The sequence below is a fragment of the Scomber scombrus genome, chromosome 21 (genome assembly GCF_963691925.1).
Source record: "Scomber scombrus chromosome 21, fScoSco1.1, whole genome shotgun sequence".
NCBI lineage: Eukaryota > Metazoa > Chordata > Actinopteri > Scombriformes > Scombridae > Scomber > Scomber scombrus.
Genome location: NC_084990.1, coordinates 6543722 through 6567698, shown reverse-complemented (window position 1 = coordinate 6567698; position 23977 = coordinate 6543722). Strand labels below are relative to the sequence as shown.

The following is a 23977-nucleotide window of genomic DNA, read 5'->3' as shown; positions in this document are numbered from 1 at the left end:
AGTCACCACTTAAATTAAAGTTGATAAGTGGCCTGTTACAATTTCTCCCTGAATGGATATACCATTTATGACTGTTTCATTTGGCTTGGAACAAACCATACCCTAAAGTTAAAAGAACATGAATTATAGACCCTCATATTTGATATGTGTTTGTAGCACTGCATTTCCTCAGTGCGCCAAAATATTCACATTCTGTGTTTTCAGGCATGTAGAGGGACCCCCTATCCACTGTCACACCAACGTTGGGATCAATCAGTGCTTGCATTATAAAATGACACGAGTTCAAGTGTATCATCTCTCACTCGACAAAATATCAATTAAACCACTTTAGCAGTGAAATATGTTTATATAAAACCCATTTCATATGTGGGAGACCTTAGAAAAGATGAAAACATTGTTTGAGGTATCTCAAAATTTTGGGTGCCTTCCCAACAGGCTATATCCGCCATTACTGAATCCAATCCAATATATATACAAAGCAGCAGACGATATAAAATGTTAATTTAATTTGTATCCGGCACATTGAAATAACAGATGTCGTCTACTGGCTTTGGCACACATTATTCACAAGCGAAATTTGCTGTGATATCAATTACAGTTTGTAATAGAGATGAATAACTCTGTGGGAGTTTATGGAACTACAGTCCACTGTCCACTTGTAACTGAATAATGGTACAGAGTGGAGTTCCTTCCCTCACAAATCAAATATTCTTTGACTGAGAACAGACACTTGCTTGCAGAGAGCACACCAATCCATCAACAGGCATGTTTCATTTTAGACTGTCATTAAGCTAGTCGCAGAATTAACGTTGATTAATGACAGTTGATACGACCTTCCACTGTTGCTGTTTGTCAGTTTAACCAGTGAAAGCAACAGTCTGCACCGGCTAAAAAAAGAGAAGCTGTGAGCTGGATGTCTGGTAGTCTGCTACTCTTTAGTAATGAGACAGAGATAGAATGAAAGGTTAGTGAATCTGTATATTTTGCTGACAGGAAGTCAGAATCAATTGACTTGCTGAACCCAAATTATTTATTTTAGCAGATAACAATCCTTTCAGATTTGTCAGATAGGCCCTGAAACCTGCTTGGGACATCTTTAATATTTAGTGTTGGCCACATTAGTGATAGATAAGCAGGGTAAGCCAAGACTAATAATCAATCATATCAGTCTCAGGAGAGCAGTTCCTAGTACAGCAGTCATAATGCAAAAGCACAGGGTATCATTTATGGTGTCTCGCTGGCTTGTTGTCTTATGCTATAAAGTTCTCAAAGAACTTCAGTACAAAGTTTTAGTCTTTGAAGCCATTTCTACACAAACTAGCTTTGCCTTTAGGGCGAAGAAACATGTCACACAGTGCAGGATTGACTTTTGGTTGTTTTTGGACAACAACAGAGATCTATGGCTATATCAGACACAATACTGTAGTAAGTAGGATGAATTGACATGAAATTTACAGACAACAAGGGGAAACATCACATTTTCCAGCCTTGTCCTTTAACTTACATAAATAATAAAACTATTCACAGAAAATGCAAAGAATGCAGCAGCTCCTCCACTTTTAAGGTCCTTAGAATTAATTTGTAAGATCCTTCTTCTTGGCATTGCCCCAGATTACATCTGTGAGTTACTTTCTCCTTATCAGCCCACATGCAGGCTGAGGACCTAAGGCAGGAGTCTCCTGGCTGTTCCTGTGGCTATGTTTAATATTAAACAGGACAGGGATTTTCCTTTCAGAGTACCTTAACTGTGGAATGACTTGCCTGACAAACTCAGAATTTTAAAATCAGTACTTTTTCTTACTTTATGTCTTGCTTTTTTCATAAATAAATAAAAATCACTGTTAACTTGCTTTATGTTTGGTTTTGTAAATTACCTGTATGTGTATTTTCATATTTTCATTTAAATGCCACGTGTCAGGTCAACCATATTCTATGATTCTTGATGTATTGTTGCACATCTACATTTGTGTGTGTGTGTGTGTGTGTGTGTGTTTGTGTGTTTGTGTGTTTGTGTGTCCTGACACTGATGCACTGTGTCTCCCTCTTGATGAGGAAGCGTAGGCGTCACAGCGAAGACGGAGATTTAAAGGTGCGCGTCATCACCACGTCAACTCTATCTGCTCATACATATTTGAAGTCTGAAGTGCAGATTTGGTTATTTTACATCCCCCACTTTATGTGGAAAAACTTCTCAACAGTGAAGCAGTAGAAAGACACTAGACATTCAACAAATACTTTGTCTGTGTGATTTTTGGACTTGCTGTTGGACTACAGATTTTGTGATATAAAAAAAATATGTTTTCTCTTGTTTGCGAGGTCAGAGAAGTCTGAGGCAGTTGATTGCAACACCTCTTTGCAACAGGTATTGATCCATCAGCAATCGTGACAAGGATCTTCCTCATAAAAGACCCTTTACAGTGCCTATATAAGCCAACTTAACATTCAAATCATAACTTTACATTTCACTCAGACATTTGTGAGAGGTGACTTCCAATATGTGCACTCTACTTTAACAAGAAATGTTTTGTGCAATGTGCCACACACCTACACACCTAGACCATTTTAAACTCTGCAGATCTCAATTTTCTCAGTTAAGATGGCTTGCTATTGGCCAATAGTGCAAATTCATGTGTAATAATTCCTCAAAGTTCCACTCAAAATAATTGTAAAATGAATGCCACTGATTACTGTAATTCCAGTAAAAGGAATGTACTTGGCTGCAAACTTTCATGTTTCAAATGTCACTGTGACCAAGCCATAAGTCCTAAGTTTTACCTCATGGAGCACCAGAAGTGCCTTACCTGAGGAACTTTCACCCTGGCTGCTAATAAGTAAGAAATATATGTAAGGAGCATTAAAGGATGGGTTCATCATTTTTCAAGTCTTTCTTAAAACCATAGTCAGGTGCCCAAATGGTCATTGACTTGCTGGAATCATTCCGTCCTGTTCATACTAAAAGATCCCTTTATGATGCACTTACAATGTAAGACAAATCCACAGGTCTCCCTCTGTACAAAATTGTATTAAAAAGTTTAAAGCCTCCCAAATGAGTCAAATCAAGTAGATATCTTTCAACATTACAGTCTTTTTAGTGCCAAAGTCCCTCTTTTTGTTACTATACTTCCACCACAGCTCAACAGGGAAACACTGTCCGAGAAAACACAAAGAAAAAGACTGTAAATGTGGCAGATATCCACTTGATATTACTAACTCAGACCGCTGAAACATCATATAAGCTTCACATCTACTTTTAAATATATTTTTGAACAAAATGACACACTGTGGATTTTGTCTCCCATCACTTGCATTGAAAGCACATTTGACGAGGATCTTTTGACAGCCAGTATTGTGACAGCTTGGCTCACAGCCGCACTGCTGATAAGTCAGAAACCCTCGGGGAGAAAGATTTGAAACACTGTGAACCTATCCTTTAAAGCCGGTGTGACATGTTCCTTTATTACTCTCGCTGGAGTCTGGCTGCAGCATTTATGAGTCAAGAAATGCAGGAGCAAAGTGAACTGGAGTTGTCAAGATGAGATCAAATATGCATTTATTACTGTTTACATGTGTCAGAATGAGAAGGATCGACCTGATTGTGTCTGTGTATAATAGTGGCAGCGTGTTGTGAGAGAACAGTGAGATAGAGAAGATGAACTAGAATTATTCATAATGAATGTCCTATTCCTTGCAGATATCAATAAAACCGAACGAGATGATGTAAAGAGTAGATCAGGCAACAAAGTCAATGCAGTGTGGGCTTCAAACTCATATTGCTACATGTACACGGCCAGCAGGCCAGCTGCCAGCTGCCTCAATTAAACTTTAAACGCTCTCCTCTCAGCTCTCCATATGCAACTTGTGAGCTTACATAAGAAATCTCCACTCACCCAGACAGCATACTGTATGATGATATCATGACCACTGAAATATTTCTTAGGCATCAACCTTCCAGGCTCTGCAGAAGCATTTCTTATAACATGAATCATCCTTAGATGACAAGTGTGTTACACGCTACTTTGTTATTGCCGTGATCGGACTGTGAGCTGAATGTGTCAGCAGACACATGTTCTGAGGGCCTGCGTGGTCGCATGCCTGGTGATTTGATGTGAAGTACCACTTGGTTGAATAATAACATTATACCATTGCTCACATGAAGCACCCATGTGATGTGAAACTGGAATCCATAAGAAGCACGACCATAATATGTTTTATTGACGCTTAAAGAAGATTGACTGGAGGTTTGCAGGAGTGCTTAAAGCCTGTTTAGATTCATTTTGTAACGGCGACAGTCTGTGGGAAAATTATAGTCACATCCTGCCTTTGGGTGTTATTGCAAACGCCTTTTTTGTTTTATATTTCAGTATATTCTCAGCAGAGCAGTGAATCGATGTGGCATTGCAGGCCAAGGGCAAAGGGGCAAGACAAACAATTTCCTCTTCTGTTGCTGTAGGGAAAAGTCATTAATATGAACTGAAGTGTAGTAAATCAGTGGTTTAACTATGCTCTGACCTCCAAAAACAAAAATAATACCGTGTCGTGTTGCAGGTGTAAAAACATTTTCACAATAACAAAGATAATTCCTCACCAAATGGACTCAATCATGTGCATCAAGTCAAGCGTTTAATATGAATAATAAGTTAACATTTGCACAGTTGCATCTTACAATCATATACAGTTTCATTTAAGATAGTGCCGCTTCATCTGGCTTTAACATGATTGGTTTCTTCCTTGAATGAGGCAGTGCAAAAATTCATTAAATCACACAAAAATGTCATATTTTCTTACTTGTGATCTCACCACAAGTTCACCACTGCAGTAAATACATGGGTGGCCCCCCCAAAAAAAACATATATCATAAGATTTCATACTAAGACCTTTTGTATAATTACCATCCTACTCAGGAGGACCTTCACCTTGATCACAGGCTTCAGTGCTCAGCAGACATCTGCTGTCTTCAATGATAGCTGTAATTTTGCTCATATATAATTAAGTATATAATGCAACAGTGAGAACAATAAAGAAGTAGAAAATTCAGGCCGACCCTATTATACTTCATTTGGTACTTATATGCACTTTAATAGACTATAATTTAGGTGCAATTTGGTGGTTTTAAGTTGTTCCTCTTCAATGCAATACTGTGAAAAAGAGCAAAGATACGTGGGCAGGTGTGGCTGAGGCGTAGAGCGGGTTGTCTAATAATCGGCAGATTGGAAGTTCGATCCCCGGCTCCTCCAGTCTGCATGTGGAAGTGTCCAAGGGGAAGGTGCTGAATCCCAAATTGCTGTTGAAGGTTGTTGTTGTGTTTGTGAATGATTAGAAAATTCCTCCTGATGAGCACCCAATCAATGTGTGAAAGTTTGTGCGAATGTGGTATGTAGTGTAAAGTGTTTTGAGTGGTTAGAAGACAAGAAAGTCAGTCCATTTAAATACTTATTTTTGGGAAAATATCTCCCTCTTATTCAGATTTTTTTCAAAACCATTTTCATTGAATTACATTATTGTGAAGCATGCTGAGTCATAAAAAATCACTCCTAAAAACAGCATGAAAAACAAAATGAAAAACCAAACCAAGCTATACTCAACTACAATCTTTTTCTTGTGTTTAAACATCACGACCCACTTAATTAAGCCTACCTTTAGACCAACTAGCTCCTCCACACAGTGAGTCAGACATACCTTTGCAAAAAGCTGCCAGGCTTTTTAATTTAAAATAAAAAGTTAGTTCTAAAATTAACTTTAACACAAAAGACTCACGACTTTATTTGGACTTTAGCCCTTTGACTCGGAATGACTTGATATCCTCTCCAAGTGATTAAAAAAGTGTTTAAGTGAATCAGCTTTTTCTAACTGTGATATATATTTCAATCAATCCAACAGCGGAAAATCATAATGGAGGGAAAGGTGCGTTTGGCAGGCAGACAAAAGATAACATCAGAGCGTATTAGATGTAAATTATTGAGGTGTAAAGACTATGATGTGGTCAACAAAAAAATTGAAGGCAACATGCAGAAAACTGGCTCAGAATGAACAAATGATTGTAATTACAACAATAGCATAGCATTAAAATGGCATTAAATTTGTTGAAGGATGCAAAATGTCTTGGGACTTGTTTTTGACTTGGGACTTGACTCAGGAGTGAAGAGTTTAGATTTACTCGTGACTTGCAAATGAAAGACTTTTTCTCACCTGTGGAATAAGCTAATGAGTTAAGCTAGTTAGTTTTTTGTCTGTATGAATGTGTGTCCTTTGCATATGCACATGAACACCGTTTATTTGATTGATTTCCCACTCGGCAGGTTTATTGCTGAGGACCCAAAGAAAAGCAGTGTTGAGTGTGATGTTATTTGGATGAATAAAAGTATGGGGAGTCAACAAGCAGAAATACGGACAGCACCACTCCACCACTGCCATCCACATTGTGGTTGGAGGGGGATTACATCCTTTAGTGATAAGAATGACCATATAGAATGAATTGACAATGTTCAGAGGGTTAAACTCTACTGTTCCCTATCACTATTACTATTCAAAGGCACTGTTCTCTCTAGGTATTGAGAAACTGACCCATTCCAAAAAGGGACATTTGGAATGCAGGACTAGTGTAAATAAAATAGCAATTGCTACATTATGTACAACAGTCACCTAATAGAGATTAATGTCCAGCCTCTCAAGTTTAAGGACAAAATTGAGTCCCTAAGTACTGATTATAGCAGAAAACAGAAAAATAGTTGCAAATATCTTTCTACCATAAACACTTTCTATTACAGGGGTTGGACATTCATCTGCAGCTTATTTTTAGAGGAGGACTCTACAGTCTAGCTAGCAGCTCGATGAGGTGATGCTTTGAGATAAATGGTAATATCAGCAATCTAACATGGTCACAATGACAATGCTGACATCTGATGTGTTGCAGGCCCCATGTTTAGCTTCTTAATTTTGCATTTTAGAACTCTATCCGAGACTGATATGTTATCAGTTTTACAGGTATTTGGCAATAAACAAAAAGAAATTCACATTAAAGTGTAGTGAACAACAGACACTGTTAGCCAGACAGGACATTTCAAAAACAGCCACTGGAAGCCTGTAAGCAACAAACGCATGAAGGACAACAAAGCAGCCTGTAATTGATATGTTTCCCTCTTATCAAAGCTCAGAGGTGAGTCATCAAAGTTCATAAACCTCTCCAGTCTGTTTGATTCAGGTCTTATCAGTATAAATCCTTGAATCTCAAAGACTGAACAGACATACAAGATGTACCGGCTGGCTCTGACTGCACAGCTAAGAGCTTCAATCTCACAACCAGGAGAAATTTATTGTAAAGTAACTTTTCAGATGAACTACAATCAGGACACAAAGAAAAATTGAAAATACATGCTGGAAATAAACAACCAGGATTGGAAAGGTGCTTTGACCCCATGAGTCCATAGTGGAAGAACATTTCACCTACAGGCAGCCCTGACTTCAAAAGCTGAGAAATCATTGACAACGTATTGATTCAGCGGACAGAACCTGGCTGACACCGACAGAACAGGCTGAGTTCATCTAGTCAAATACGACTTCTTTGTGCGGTGTTACAGACAAAAAGAAATGAGTGCAAATCACTTTGACAAAACAATTATCTTTATCTTCGGAAAGTCCTTTCTTTATGTGACAAGCCTGTTCAGTAAACAACTCGAGCTGCACTACTGGTTGACTTTTGTCACGTAGCAAATGACAAATAACAAAATAACCAGTCTGCCCTATTTGAGAGTTATTTTCCTGTGGTGATTGTGAATATCTTTGTTGCACTCTGCTGTGTTAACGTAGGTGTAAGTCTGAGGTCAAGCAGATGACAGACAGTGACTGGCGGGAGTTTTAGTTGGCGTCAAATCCAACTCAAACATAAGAGCATCTTGTTATTCCTATAATTTTTAACAGTTTAATCAATATTTGAAATCTTTCCCATGCCCTCTGAAAGCACTTTGCAAATATTTCGATGTTAAATAGATGTTGATTTCTGGCCTGGACCAGTGTGCAAAACACATGTAGATACAAGTTTTAAATTTTGGCAGTCTGTGGCTCATGGCTGTCTCTCTCTCTTTCTCTTTATCCCTCTTTATGTGTTTGCCAGACTTTACCACAAACACCAAAGTTCTTTCATAAATAGCCTTAATCCTATTTTTCTACATACTTTCAGAAAATTGCTTTCAAAGTCACCACTTCCAGTTTTCCAAAAGCTTGTCTAATATGATTTTTTTTTCTCTCACTGTCTAACAATGTCAAAATGTTGTCCTTGTTTGGGTTGATGTTGAAAATTAATAAATCCTGCATGTTTGGAATGAGGCAATTTAGAGAAGATTGAATCAGGCTTTAAAAGTAATTTGGTGCATTTCGGTCATTAATATTAATGAAATATGACATCCCTTGTTTTCTTAAAGTCACTACGTCTAGATTTGTGATTATCCTCTTTAAAAACATTCTGGTGTAAAGGGTAGTTTCTAAAAAATAAGAAAATCCCAGTGAAATTGATGCAGGTTAGAACCAATAGAGGTGTATCAGGCTACTATACGCTACAGTTGGGAATTTTTCACAGTGTACAAATTGTTGCTTTACATCACAAATTTAAATTATTAATGAACAAAGTCATAATATGCCCCTTTAACAGTTTAATATTTTCATTTTCATATTTTAAAGCACCTAGTTACAGCTGTAACAGCCATGGATACAGCTGTTTCTGTTTCATTGCCTTAGATGGACCGTTTTGTCAACCACAATAGCAAAGTAGAGGAGAGAAACTAGCTTAACCATAAATGACAACAAAACGCAGTAGAGACTCTCACACTGAAATGAAATAAAACAAGTACACATAAATGAGGTAAGTGACATTTAAAAAGTATATTGTTTTTCTTGTTTTCCAGTTGGAGGGGTGGGCCGCTAATGGCTTAGCATAGTTAGCACGCTACATTGTTTGCATGTGATATTGAGTGTTGGCAGCATTTTTTGTCAATACTAGATGACAAACAAAATCCGGGGTCAACATATATTGTGTTGAGTTAAATAAATGAATCACTCCTAAACTAAAATATAATGCTATCTCTGAGCCTGACAAGCCCAGGCAAAGGCCTCTCTTCTTCCAGGCAGCTCTCCTGCTTCTGCCCCCCTATCTGACTCATTCTGGACAGCAGTTGTCTTCTCAGCCTTCCACTGGCTGTGCACCACTGTCTTCTTATTTCTTCTGTTTTATGGCGGGTGGCAACCAGCGTTAAGATGAATTAGGTAGTGGGTGTAACAGTGACTTAATTGTGCGACCCATGAGAATCTGGTAATGAGCTTATCGACCAACTGATTGACCAATCGACTGGGAGACTCCAGCGCTAATTGCCTGAATATTCACGGCCCCTTCTGGCAGTTGAATAACGTTTTTCAGCGTGTAGCAGCTAATTATCTGCAATACAAAGGCATGTTTCTGTTTTTCTATTTCTATATCAAGCATCAACTGAAGGGCCTATGCAGCCCTTTGGGGACACACTAGACCAAACTCAATACCTTATCACTGTGAGACTTGGCACATCATCGAATCCCCATGCAGCACCTAAAAACAGCTCATTGATAAACTGTTTGGATCTTTGTACTGCCCTTTGCATGATCCTGGGACAATTTCCAGTGGGAATTTAAATGATGTTGTTTCCCTCCTGAGAAGCATGTGAATTGAGATGGATGGTTTGGTCAGTTTTGGACACAGTGAAGTGGAAAAATATCTTTTCAGATTATACAAAAAGTAAACAAAAACATCCACAAAAAGGACAGACAAAAAGAGATTTTGTTGTTCTCTAGTGTCCGTGATCAAGACACTAAACGTCATTTATCTTGTTTTTACTCCCAAAATATCTCCTGTGTACATTACATACTCCAACACACACACATAACAAAAGGAATATCATTCAAAAGAAAATCCTCAAATTCAATGACCCTGTCGAAACACCAATTTAGTGTTTCTATGCAGCAGGAACATTGTCTGGGTCTACTTTTGATTTAAAAAAGAATAGCAGTCACTTCAACAGCTAAAAGGAGGAGTGCAGATATCAATCACTTTGTAACTCATTCTGAAAACAATCGGTTAAAGGGAACACTCAGGCACACATTCATTTAGGCTTTGTGAAAGTGAACAAATTATAGGTTGTTTTTATCGCTCAGATGCGGCTTAAATTACATATCATGAACATGTAAAAAGAATCGACTTGTTTTCACATTCGTTGGTGAAAAAATAGTCTGAAAAGGATCAGATATGTGTCAGCGCAGCTTTCATCTGAATGAACAATCAATTTTCTGGTCACGCCAGCACTTTCTCCCTCTGATATCTCCCGAATAACAGAAAAAAAGATAGTGCTAGACCTTGCATCTCTAAGGGGCTACAGGCCTCTACCTCTGCTTTTTTCTACCAAGACCTCACTCCAATCCTGGCTATTGCTCCAGATTGATCTATTATGTCTCTCTTGTTTGGGGTCATTGGCTATGCAAGTGTACGACATCAGAAGTTTATTTATTTTATATTTCAACAATTTTATTGATTGAAAGATTGTGTATAAAAAAGAACTGTTGACTTGATGAGAACATTGTGAACCCCAGCACATGTCAAAAGTTGATCAGTGTACACATAAAGATTTTTTTTCACAGGAATCAAAAAGATCTCAGATTGTTTTGTAATTGTAATCAATTGAGTGAGACATTTGTCTTATTCATTAAAAATATCATTGTTATTCAATGAGAAATCAAGTTGAGGCACAAACATGGCTATAATATGTACTATGTGTAATCAAACTGTCTCTGTATCACTAAATTCAAGTACAAATTATGTACTGTGTATTGAAGCCTTCTTTGTAGGGATTAACTGGAACCAAAATTCAGGCCTGGACTTTTATCAAAACCAGCCCACATACCAGCCGACAACTATTTTTTTCTGGGATACAATTGGGTAACACATGCTGTTAATACACATTATTATAGCTATATATATTCTCTGATTATATTCCATGGTATCTTATACTGCACTTTTGCTTTTACCCTGTTTCATTATTTTATTTCATTTTACCATCTATTTTTTACTATGCTCTCCATCAGGTGTAAGGCTTCATGTGAAACACCACTGAACTCAGCCTTAAAATATGAATGCAGAAAAATAATTGATGCATATTATATATTTTTGCCTCCCTGTTAATTAGCTATCTGCAGAAATATAACTTTACTGAATAGGTCAGACAAGTCACAGCAGATATCATATGAACTGACATACTGCAGCAATAGTAGTAACAGTATTGCACTACCACATATTTCAAGAGGAGCCACTAAATTAAAAATAACACAACAGGGAGGAGTGTATCTTTTAAATTCTTTAATTCAGTCAATCAATCTTTATTTATATATCACGAAATCCCAACAAAGTCATCTCAAGTCACTTTACATATAGGGCAGGTCTAGACTGTATTCTAATATAATTTAAAGAGACCCAACATTTTCCCATGAGCAGCACTTGGCAACAGCAGCAAGGAAAAACTCCCTTTTAATGGGAAGAAACCTCCTGAAAGTGGACACCCCCAGGCTACCTGTGAGACAAGAGAGCACAGAGAACTCCGGGGAAGAGGTTTTAAGTTAGTGAATGCATTAATAGTGCATGAATGTAAATGGATTGAGAGAGGTCGGGAGGATCATGCATCATGGGAGTCCCCCTGGCTGTCTAAGCCTATGGCAGCGTAAACTAGGAGCTGATCCAAGGCAAGCCTGGCCGGCCCTAACTATAAGCTTTATCAAAAAGGAAAGTTTTAAGCCTACTCTGAAATGTAGAGAGAGTGTCTGCACCCCATTCTACTTTTAGAGATACTACGAACCACAAACAGGCCTGCATGCTGGGAGCGGAGTGTTCTAGTAGGTACATAAGGTACTATGAGCTCTTTAAGATGTGATGGAGCCTGACCATTAAGAGCTTTGAAAGTGAGGAGAAGGATTTTGAATTCTATTCTGGATTTTACAGGAAGCCAATGCAGCGAAGCTAAAATGGGAGTAATATGAAAACTCTTTTTGTAGTTTTTGTCAGTACACATGAAGCAGCATTCTGGACCAGCTGGATAGTCTTTAATGACTTACGCTGTTACGACAGCCTGATAATAATGAATTACAATAATCTAGCCGAGAAGTAATGAATGCATGGGCTAGTTTTTTCATAAACTAGTCCATTTTGGACTTTTACATAATTTCAATTAAATATCATTCCATCATCCACTTTCCCTTATGTCTATACACTAAATAAAATCTTGCATAACGCAATAATGTTGTCACACTGAGCCTGATTGCATCCTGATACACAACACAAGATCTGTAGACAGTGAACAACCAACATTAGCTTCCCTGCTAAAGTCTCCTTCTTATCTAACTTACAAACATCAACACTTTTGTCTTGCACCTTAGCTTTTTCAAAAAAAAAGGGCAATAAATATGAAATGATACCTTTAAAAATGCAAAATTGTAAAACCAATACATATTAAATGAAAGCTTACAAATTAAATCATCACATGTCACATGAATAAAAAGGCATTAGGAGTTTTTTTTTCTTCTACATTGTGTATGTTCTTTATATGCAAACCTTAGCAGCAGCTGTCTAATCCATCAGTACGGCAGGTGTTTCTAATAATCCACACTAATGGATCACAACCACATTAGAGCATCATAAAATCGAGTGGGTATGAAAATAAAGTCAAGCATCGGATACTACAATTTTTATACTGACAATACCATCTTGTATCGACTTTACCACAAACCATGCCTTCAGCAGATTATAACCCACTTTTAATGACTGCATTTTATTAATTTAAGGCTTCTAAACTTCAAAAAAGACAAAATGTCCTTCTCAAGAGCACAGAGCTTTGGTGGAAATCGAATTAAATAAACCACTGCAATATAAATAGAACTTTGGAAACATAGCAGATTGTACAAATGTCATGTTAAACAACTTGCTCAAAACTACTTCACTAGTGACCAGATTCTTTCTTTCTTCTGAAAATTCCTACAACAGCTGGAAAGCACGAAACTTCAGGTTCCCAGTAATGCTCCTTGAAAAATGGAATTAGAGGCAAAGGGCAGGTGTAGTTAAGCAAGTAAAACAAAGCTGCTTCTGTACACGTGCTGTACAAACCTTTGAGTGGAGCCAACATCTTCTCCATTGAGCAGATGTCAAAGTAATTTCAAAAAATTGCAAAACACTGTCATGGCAAAAAGCATTAACTCAGTTCATATTTCACATTCTTGTTGTTACAGCAGAGTGACAACAATTTCCATCTGTCCCCCTGCTCAGCAGCAGCTTGTTTTTGTCATAAACATGTACATTTTGGCCAGTTGTACAATCAATATGAAATAGGAATTAGAGATTATAAAGATGAATCCCTTGTTGGGAAATTATGTGAGTGAGGGAAGGAGGAGGAGGAGACAAAAGAAAGGTGGCAATCGAAAAGGCAATATGGAGAAAGAGATGAAGAAATGCCTGACAGCAAGTGGATATGTAAATGGCTGAACTGACCTTTTATTGGTCTGCTCCTCCACTCATGTCATGGACAAATTCACATTCACACACAGAAACACACATGCACTCTCTCTTTCTCTCAGGGGTCCCATCAATATTCTTTATTGAAGAACCTCTCCGGCAGTTTTCATCTGGTCTTAATTACATGTAGGGGGTGACGGCTGAATCAGTCAGAGTAAAGAGGTCAATGAATATAACTGCTGTCGGCCAGTGCTTTTAATTACCACCAACACATGCATACAGTACACACACACAAACATACACTTGAGACCTTTTAATCAGTGTGACCTTTTGGATTGTGGAGTAACAATACCTTATACATCTTGTGTATCTTTCTGCACATTTGATTGAATGGCTGTTAATTGTATTATACACCGCATGTTTTGCTGGATCATGTAATTGTGCAGTGCAGCGGTTTATAGCTGGTAAGTTGTTTTTATAGTATTAAAAAGCTGCTAATGCTTTGTATAACACAGTATGTTCTGCTGGAAAAACAGACACTCTAAATGAACCAGGAAAACCCCACTCTTTCATTCTTAAGCATTCCTTTATTTGTCCTCCGCCAGCTGTTTACGTGACGCTTGCTCCATAACCGATCCTCGTATCTCACTATCAGTCGACTTATCAAAAGCTACGTTCCTTTTCAGCAAAACGAGCCACCATGCTTGCTAGATGTTACGTTTGACTAAGTTGCAACAGTGAAAAAAATATGTTTAGAAGAAAACCTAATGGCGCTTAAATTACGTTTTCTGTCAACATCATTAGAAAATGTGGTTAATTATCGGATCTGGCAAGTCGCAAATATGTTGATACGGAATGTGCAAGGTAAATGTTCAGTGATAACTAATGTCCCAAAATACCTGATCTTGCATTACAGTATCTGCTGGCCGTAACTACAGCATTATTAAACTTTTTAAAGACACCTTTTCAAGATCAGGGAAAGTTCATTGTCTTAAATCAATATAGAGAGAAGTGTGCAGTGATTTGAAGCAAATGTGTTCATTGAAATTAAACAAATTAAACCACAATCTTTCTCTAAACTTGAAGTGCTTTTGTTGCCCAGACCTCACCACAGATGGAACTCAGCAATTACATTTATCAAGAATATATAAACCGGAAAAACAATCTAGTATATTAGTATAATCTCTTGGAGATGGTGTTAGTTCTATGGTGGTCTGAGCTCGGTAAAGCTGTAAAGAATTCACTGAATAGTTGCCTGTGTGTTATTTATTAGTTATGCCACTTTTGTAAACTGTTCACATTCTAGGTTTTGACCCCTGACCTCTATGAAGTTAGAAGACAGAGTGACTTGTTTTGACTGCAGTCAAAGCCAGTGACTTTGAGTGAATTTTTTTGTTGTTGCACTTTATCAATTCTTTGTACCAGTGACACTAAAAACCTCACAGATTTCACTAATTAGTGGCCTGTCGTCGTTTTGTAGTTACAATGTGTATAATTAATCATGCATGCAACTATTTGTTTGACGCTAATATGGAGACTATGTGAGTCAGATGAATGCTGTGACTAAAATACAGTTTTATAAGAAATTCAAAAAGGAAACATGAGACACATTTTGAAGGCACTTCTTATTCATCCATTTTTATTTTTTTTACTGTGACATCAATACTAAAGTGACCGAGAGGGAGCCTGGGTGGAGCTGAGAGAGGGGCTCAGAGAGGATAAACAAGTAACAAAAGCCACACCTGAAATGTACAGTGAGACACCTCAATGTAAACATTCCCCACCCATCACCCAAGTCTTAAACTTTAGAAAAGTTAAAGTACTTTTTAAGCTGTGATAATTTGCTGACAAATTAGTTTAACTTAACTCAACCCGTCTGAGGCCCCATGGAGCGCTGCAGTTTTTGAGTTGGCTTCCTTTTGAAAGTTAAAAAGAAAAATATGTCTTGGCATTTGACATGTTTGTGGTGGCATTTTCAAAAGAAATCATATTGACTCACAAAGAAGCTATTTTCTGCTTTGTTCTGAGCGGGACTAAAGGCTTCGATATCTTTCTAATGAAAAAATATAATAATAATTTAAACCAAGACACACATGAGACAAACAGCCAGCATCTAGTGGCCATTTAAAGAACTTCATCCCAAGGCACTTCAGGTTAGGTGGAGCCAGAGGGAATATGACACAGAGTAGCACACATGCCCCAAACTCTCCCTTCTCTGAACTCCACCACCTCACCCACCCCACCACAATGTTCAGAGACAGATTGCATTACCAAGAACTCAATGACCCCCCTCAGGTAAACCTGAACACCTTATTACTCATTTCTATTTATAAAGTTGCAGTATCCCACTGTGAGGCATTAACTGCTTAGATTTAAAAGATATAACATGAAATAGAGCTTTCATTATCAAAATCCACAACTCTAGTCATACTAATCTGACACCAGAAACCTGTTAATTATAATTTCCTTCAGGGGTATTTTACACTTTATTTGATGTCTATTATTAAAATGACATCTTTTGGGATAAATACAAATCATTAAACCTTAACTTTAATTGATACAATCATTTTGAAATCAAGCCTTAAATGTTTATGGTATCACATCAAGACAGTTTCCAAGACTGTCTTACTGTGAGATAAAATCAGTGCTGTGCCATAATATCATGTTGTGAATGTTTCAGGCTTTAGTGTCACTGAACTCGATCTCCTCTGGCACTTCACTGTCCATCAAATTCTTCTTTGCCGTTGGCACTTGAGCTTCTTTAAAACTTTCCACGGATGTGGCAGAGTTTATTAGCTCTTTTAAAAACAAGAGGGTCTGCTAGTTGGTCTCAGCTAGCAGGCTTGACATTTATAGTCTTTCCAGTCCACAGAAGGCCCTTTGGGGAAAGAATCGGAGTAGAGGGTTGTGTAGACACCCTGTTTGTTTGTTGATCTTGCAGCCTGTGAGGAACATGGTATTTTGGAAAACCAAACGTGTACCAGCCAATTTCAGCATTTGAACAACCTGCTATTTTTCTACAAAAGAGTCTGTATACGGTGGCTTTTAGAACAGGGACCCCCTCATGAAAGCAGCTCTACAGCGCTACTAGTGGACAAAAACTCCACAAGGTACCTTTAAGTAAAAAATAAAAGTCCTGCATTAAAATAGAAGTTAAAGTAATAATATACTATTATCAAAATATATGAAAAGTATTGAAAGCCGAATGACCTGTTCAGCCCCTGTGACTGATACATTATGAAATATTACACTATTAAATTGTTAATACTGATGCATGGATGTGTAAGCAGAATTTTACTGTTGTAGCTGGTTGAGGTGGAGCAAACTGTAACTACTTTACATTTAGATTGTTCAGAGTTCCCCAAATGAGAGGTCAGCACTGCTCCAAAAGTTCCCATGATACATTAGAGAGGTTGTGATGTGATTAATGGGCTAGAACAGAGAGAAAAAAATCAGCTGTACTATTATCATTTTTTTCCTAGTCTTTGCTTCATCTTAAAATATTGGATATTTTTGAAACTGTTATTTAAATGAAGCATTGTGAGATGTTTAAAAAGGAAATGTCTCCTTGGTGGAGCTGCAAACAACTCATAGACATCTGGAGAGTGATAATGGGAGCCAAGTGGACTCTCCTTTTTTTGTATGGGAGTCACAAGTGAACAAGGCTGGGAACCACTGGTTCAATTTTTAGCAATGAAAATAGATTTCACATTTTAGCATATTTTTAATGGAATTTTAATATTTAATCTGAACCGTATCCCTGACTGCACTTGTTAAAAATGTAGTGGATGAAAAAAACAATATTTCCCTCTGAAATTCACTGGGGTAGAAGTGTGAAGTCGCATTAAAAATGAAATACTTAAGTGAAGTACCTCAAAATTTGTGCTTGAGTAAATGTACTTACAGCAGATACTTAACACAACAACCATAATTGCATGGTGGTCATTTTCAAGTCTGTTCATAAATCTAATACATAATGTGATTTCATGTATTTTATTCAGATATATAGTAGGAAGCAGAAATGACGATAAAACTCAAGAAAAATATTTATTTACAAACAATATAGCAATCACATCTGACAATAGCACTTATATATAGTATCTAATAATGTCCAGTCCCATATTTTGATTCACAATCTCAATACAGCTATGTTGAGTTAATCGGCAATGTATTATCAACAATGTTAATCTTTAGTACACATCAGATTGTTTCTCTAAGCAAAATACAGATTGTCGCACACATCATTTTCCCATTTATACACATTTGCATCACTGATAAACATTCTGACAATCCACTTTTGACAAGGTATACAAGTATCTGTGTAAAGGTAGTGTTTAGTGTTGAGCCAAGTGCTGTTAATAGGATCCACCCATCCATCTTGGGTGTGTTTACACCTGATTCCTACTTGTTTTTCAAATCTTTCTCCTTTAAATCTGATCACCCTGGACGTGTGCTAACCCCAGAGGAAAAGGCAAAGGGAAAGCCAAAAACCACATTACTGAAATAAATGAACAAAAAAAAAAGCATGTCGTTATCATTTCGATCAAGGTGACTGTTATATTTTCACAGAAATTGATCGATTACACACCACTGTGTGACTTTATGAAAGCCTTTCCAGTGACATTGAATAACATCAACATTGCTCAAGCTAAAGACAAGACTGCTTGCATAAACTGCTGAGAATTTTCAGATTAAATCTTTTCACCCAACATCAAAAAGCAAGTATTCATTCGAGAACAAATAACGATGCAGATAATGAAGACATTTTAAGACAAGAAAAGTGATGGGTTGTTTTTACTCATTTCAAAGAGTTCACTTTTTATTTCGGCTTTTGCCTGGTTTGGAAATCCTCTTAAGTAAGTCAGGATCAAGTAGAATACCACAGCTAGCCAGAGGCGCACACAGTCCCCAACATGCATGTGTACAGGTGCATGCACATGGCCACCCAGGCACAAAGACACATCTGATGCCCTCCTACCTTTTAAAAGTGCTGGGACATCATCCAGCTGTTTAGTAGGGGTTTGTGTATGTTTGTGTGTGTGTGTGCTTGGCCTGCAGCATGTGACCCATGTTAAGACTGTTTACACTCCACCTGTCCACACTTCATCCCTCTTGTGCCTCATTTAATCAGTTCAGTGAAATGCAGTGTAAGAGGAGGTGCAATAGAGCAGGTTGTTTGAAGGGTGAGTCTGAATCTGACTCAGACAGAGTGCGGATGGGTCTATTATCAAGACTTGGGATTTGTCAGAAAGAGAGTGTGCTATGTAAATCCTCTAAATCCAATTGAATTATGCTGTTGATGAGCCTTTTAGTCTCTTTTTGGCATAAGAAACTCTTCCTGACAAACTGGAAAGCACAAAGTCAACACTTCTATTTCCACAGGGAGGACAGAGTCAACTCTTCGGCTTGGTAGTAAGATTTACAGTCAGTACTTGAACAGGACACTCTGTGATCAATAGAAGTGGGTTGAAAACCCCAAATCTGAGACACCTGTTCAAACAACTGCATTTCAGACAGTGATGAACACAATATACACCTTGTAAACACATAGTATAAAGTCAGAAAGACAATTAATCGGATTTGTCCGATAGGACGAAAGAAAATCTAAGTCAGCTTATATATAGCTTTCTTTTTTCAAGGAAAATAATGTACCTTCAACAGCTTTCAAGATAAGTAGAGTAAATAATAACTATTCATGAAGCCAAAAAAGCAAAATGAGATTTAATGACATATAAAAAAATTGTCCCTCAGATGAGTATTTCAGCTTATAGAAGCTGAAAAGCACAATACAGTGCATCATTACTGGAAACAGAGTTACATGGTGTATCAGTTTTTTGTCTTCTCTCTATGCCAGAATTGTGATATCCCGCACATCTGTGTTGGTAAGGTCATACCGTTCAGTGTTGCACTGCATGCTGGGAGAAGTCTTGGTGGTGGGGCAGAGGAGGGTGCGGAAATGCCTCCTAAAGGTTTCAGAGAGGCAGGTGTAGAGGATGGGGTTAGCACAGCTCCACGAGTATGACAGCAGGACCACAACCTCAAAAGCCCGGGCAAAGGTAAGGACCAGGCCATTTTGATACAGGGAGCAAAAGTTGAAGGTGTAAAATGGCAGCCAGCATATGCCGAACACAACCACCACTGCGACCACCATCTTGGTGACCTGTTTTTCCAGCCGGTGGCTCTCAGGGTTTGGGGTTGTAGCTTGGAGCCGTTTGGACTTCAAAGTGAGCAGCAGCGCTGTGTAGGAGGCAGTCATGACGGTGAATGGCAAAGCGAAGCCCATGACGAAGGTGTAAGAGAGGACGCCGAGCCACCAGGTGCCTGAAACAAGTTCTGGTATACACAGACCTCGTTCTGCTGAGAAGTGAAGAGCCATGGGGAGAATAGTCAGGAGCGAGAACAGCCACAGGAACGCTGAAACTATCTTGGCGCAGCGTGGAGTTCTCCAATGGGCGAACCGAAGCGGGTAAGTAAGCGCCATGTAGCGATCGATGCTCATCATCGTCAGACAGAAGACGCTGGTGAACTGATTGATGCCGTCCAGCACCATGACCACTTTGCATGCAATGTCGCCAAACATCCAGTGGTTCTGGAAGTTCTGGCTGGCTATGAAGGGAAGACCAACCATAAAGAGTCCGTCTGCCAGTGCCAGGTTGAAAATGTACACTGTGGTGGCTGATGACATTTTGTCTAATTTCAAAATGGCAACAATGACCAGGGAGTTCCCAGCCAGTCCCAGGATGCAAACCACCAGGTAGAGAATGGCCATGGTGATACCAAAACCATCGATATTGTCTTCAGCGTAAAACTGCTCATCCACATAGGTCTGATTGTAGTCTATATCTGGTAAAAACGAGGAGTCCATTTTGCCTTAATGCATCAAATGATTAAAAGGAAAATGAAAAAAAACAAAACAAAATTATGCTCAGAACGCTGACAGGTCACACGTAGTAAAATCTCTGCTTCTAGTGAAATTCTTCTAAAAGCAGTATCGAGAGCCACCTCTTGACTCCCCGTGGTGGAAGTAAAAAGTACTCAGAAGTTGACGAGCAAACAACTGAACTGAAAAAAGAGAAAATCAAACACCGTTTTCAGGGTTGAGAACAGCCAGGCTTCAGCAACTCTCCCAAACCACTGTTCCCTTTAACATAAAAAACTGTCAGTTTATTCCTTTGTGGTAGAGACTTTTCTCTGATGCCCATGTGGACTTTCTCACACACACACTCACGTAAACACACTCAGTGATGCACAGCGCTGTGGAAATGAGCAGGACAGCCGATCAGACTCTTGCCTGACCGCTCTTTCTCCCTGGGAGCCCTTTTATATCACTTCCCCCCACAGAGCATGAGGAGTGTGTCTGCTGCTCTGTGTGTGTGTGTGTGAGTGTGTGTGGAACCCCTCCACCCCTCTCGTTCATCAGTCTCCAGAGACTGTGATAAACTCCAGCTTGGCTCACGCCCCCTTCTGAGTACTCCCCCAGTTCCTCTACCCTACCGCTGTTTCCAAGGTAAACCCTTGGCCCCATCTGCTACAATACTCTTGTTTTCATATCTTTTTCTTTCCAGCCTTTCTTCTCTCCCCTCTGCTTCTGTTTACTTCACCCTCTCCCACCCTCACCTCCATCTATTTTGTCTCACCACACTCCTCTCCCTCCCTTTCTGCCTCTTTTGCTCTTTCATAGTTCAGCGGTGGAGTAATACAACCCGAACAAATAAACCTGAACACACTTCACACACACTTCACATCTTGTCACTTGGGCCACCCACCTTTAAAAACCCAAACACAGGAAATCTGTGAGGAGTCCACTCTCGGTTATTTTGTTTTGTGACATTTGACATGGGATGCTGTTTTCGCTTCTGCAACTCCTTCCACACTGCTCCTCGTTTTTCCCAGGGTGTTTCATTTATCATGAAAAGGAGGACATATAAGTAGAAGAATTTCAAAAAATGTGAAAAAGGAGGAAAAGATGGAGAAAGTAGTAGAAGGGGAGCAATTGAACGTGTGTGTGTGTGTGTGTGTGTGTGTTTGTGTGTGTGTGTGTATGTGTGTGTGTGTGTGTGTGGGGGGGTGTTTGGTGAAGATTAAAGACCGTGGATGAACGATGACCTGTTGTTGCTCTGACACGCATTGTTGGAATACCCCAGGAACGTCCCCCAGAAAACCTCCAGCATGTGCCGCAATTTACCATCAACACAAGCAAAGCTCACTCAAAACTAGGCAATTCTTCCCAACTCTCTGACCTTTATCCACATCTATCTAATTTCAAAGGCACTTAACAGCTTATCTGAGCTTATTTATCAGATGCTGCAGATTTCCTTAGAGATTTCTTGAAATATACCGTCACTCTGGTTTTTAAATGGTTCTAATTAACTGAAAAAATGCCTTTGTAGTCTAAACTCCTGATTAGGTTTTGTTTAAGTACCCCTAGGAGAGTAGCACTTCATAAGATGAAGACCGCCTCTCTACCCCCCATAAAAACATCACTGGAAACACTTTGTTTCCTGGCGCTAAATTTGGACATGTTTGACAGATTCGTATTTCACAGGCAGTATTTCACTGCGGTGTTCAGAGAGACAGTCTGGCATCCACGTCCACGTGCTGCAGGGCTGTCTGTAACAAAAGGACGAGCCATGTGGAATCAAATGAATAACATCTCTCACATTGGCAAAGTGAAGGCTAAGGGCTATAGTACTTTGCTGTTTATCAGAAAGTAGCCTCTGTAGCCAGGTCTTATTTTTCTACAATGACTTTCCGTGCACTTCAGAATCTTACATGATCATTGTGGGCTCACAAGAAGAGGTTTTCACATACACTGTGACAGCTCTCTGGCATTGAAATCTGTACTCCTTTCGAGTGGCTATTTGTTATGTTGATACTTGAGAAATGAAAGTGTATTCTTCCCTTGCACAGGTCAGATGAGCATAAAAGGAAAACTCTGTGGAACTCAAAATGTAATCCAAATAAAGTCAATAGTCTACAGTCATGCTAACCACTATGTGAGGCTGCACGTCTGCACAGTAGTACTTTGAGCTGAATGTTAATGTTAGCTTGTCAGAGGTAAACAATTAACATTGAATGATATGTACTTAGAAATGTGTCGTCCCCCTCCCCCCCTATTGATTGAATGATTTTATAATGTTCTTTGTATACAGTCCTTATATTGTTCAATTGTTTAGCTTGGCACCTTAACTATACATGTTTTTACAATGGGAACACAAGCCCACTTGTCCATTTCATTGTAGCCCTTACTTTTAGATTGTCGTCTTTAAGTTGGGTTATTGAGACAACACTTTCCCGATATACTCCAAAAAGTATAGTCTTTATGGAGTGTCCCTTGGTGTCAAAAAGTATATATTATTTAGTAATGAAATGTCAACTTATTGTTAATGTCACAGATTGTGAGATGTGGGTTGTGTGTATCAGACCACAGTATCTGACACATGTACTGAATTTGCTTAAGACTAAGTGTGGTCGAAATGTTGGTTACACAGTGAAATCAATGAATGTCAGCATGCTAACATGTTAACATGCTCACTATAACAGTGCTATCATACCATGTTTAGCAGGTATGATCTTCATTGTCTTCTATGTCTTAGTTTGTCATGTTTTTACAATGGATAAATGAACATAAGCCCATGTGTCCATTGCATTGTAGCCCTTACAACACTTTCCCGATATACTCCATAAAGTATAGTATTATGGAGTGTCCCTTGGTGTCAGGAAGTGTGTATTTAGTAATGAGGTATCAACTTGTTGAGAATGTAACTCACTGTGAGGTATGGGATGTGTGTATCAGACTGTACAGTATCTGACACATGTGCTGAATTTGCTTAAGAAAGACCAAGTAGAATTGAAACTTCGGTTACACAATGAAATCAGTAAATGTCAGCACGCTAACATGTTAACATGCTCCTAATAACGTTGCAATCATACAGATGTTTAGCAGATATGATATTTATTGTCTTCAACATCTTAGTTCACCAATAAGCACTTAACATCAAATACAACTGAAGCTTGTGGTAAACCAATATATTGGACAAACTGAAATTTAACCTGATGAAATGAATAAAAATAGAATGAAAAGTCAGGAAATTTCATGGAAAACTATCCAATAATTGTTGAGATATTTCACTTAAAGCCAAAAATGTCAACCTCATGATGGCGCTACAAGGACTCACCAAAGACATTGCGATACATCCTCTGGGAACCATTAATGTCTGTACAAAATGTCCATCTTGAAGAGTAAGCAAGGTCACTGAAATTGATGAAAATGTTCCTCTGCTTCAGCTAGTGGAAAAGTCAGAGGGCAACCAACATCATTAAGATTCTCCCTCAAGGAATGATGAATATCCCTGGCAAATTTAATGGCTATCCATCCAATAGTTTAATCAAAGTGGTGGACTGATAGGCCAACATTGCCATCCATTAATCCACGATTCTAACGTGGCTACACTATCCACAAATGAATAACAG

The 23977-nt window shown here is 38.6% G+C and overlaps 1 protein-coding gene across 1 annotated transcript; it reads right to left on the bottom strand.

Moving 5' to 3' along the window:
- Window positions 1-19330: 19330 nt before the first annotated feature.
- LOC134003626 (somatostatin receptor type 5) lies at window positions 19331-20721 on the bottom strand. Its single transcript, XM_062442880.1, has one exon. The coding sequence runs from the start codon at window positions 20367-20369 to the stop codon at window positions 19350-19352; it is 1020 nt and encodes a 339-aa protein (XP_062298864.1). The 5' UTR covers window positions 20370-20721; the 3' UTR covers window positions 19331-19349.
- Between the last annotated feature and the right edge of the window lie 3256 nt (window positions 20722-23977).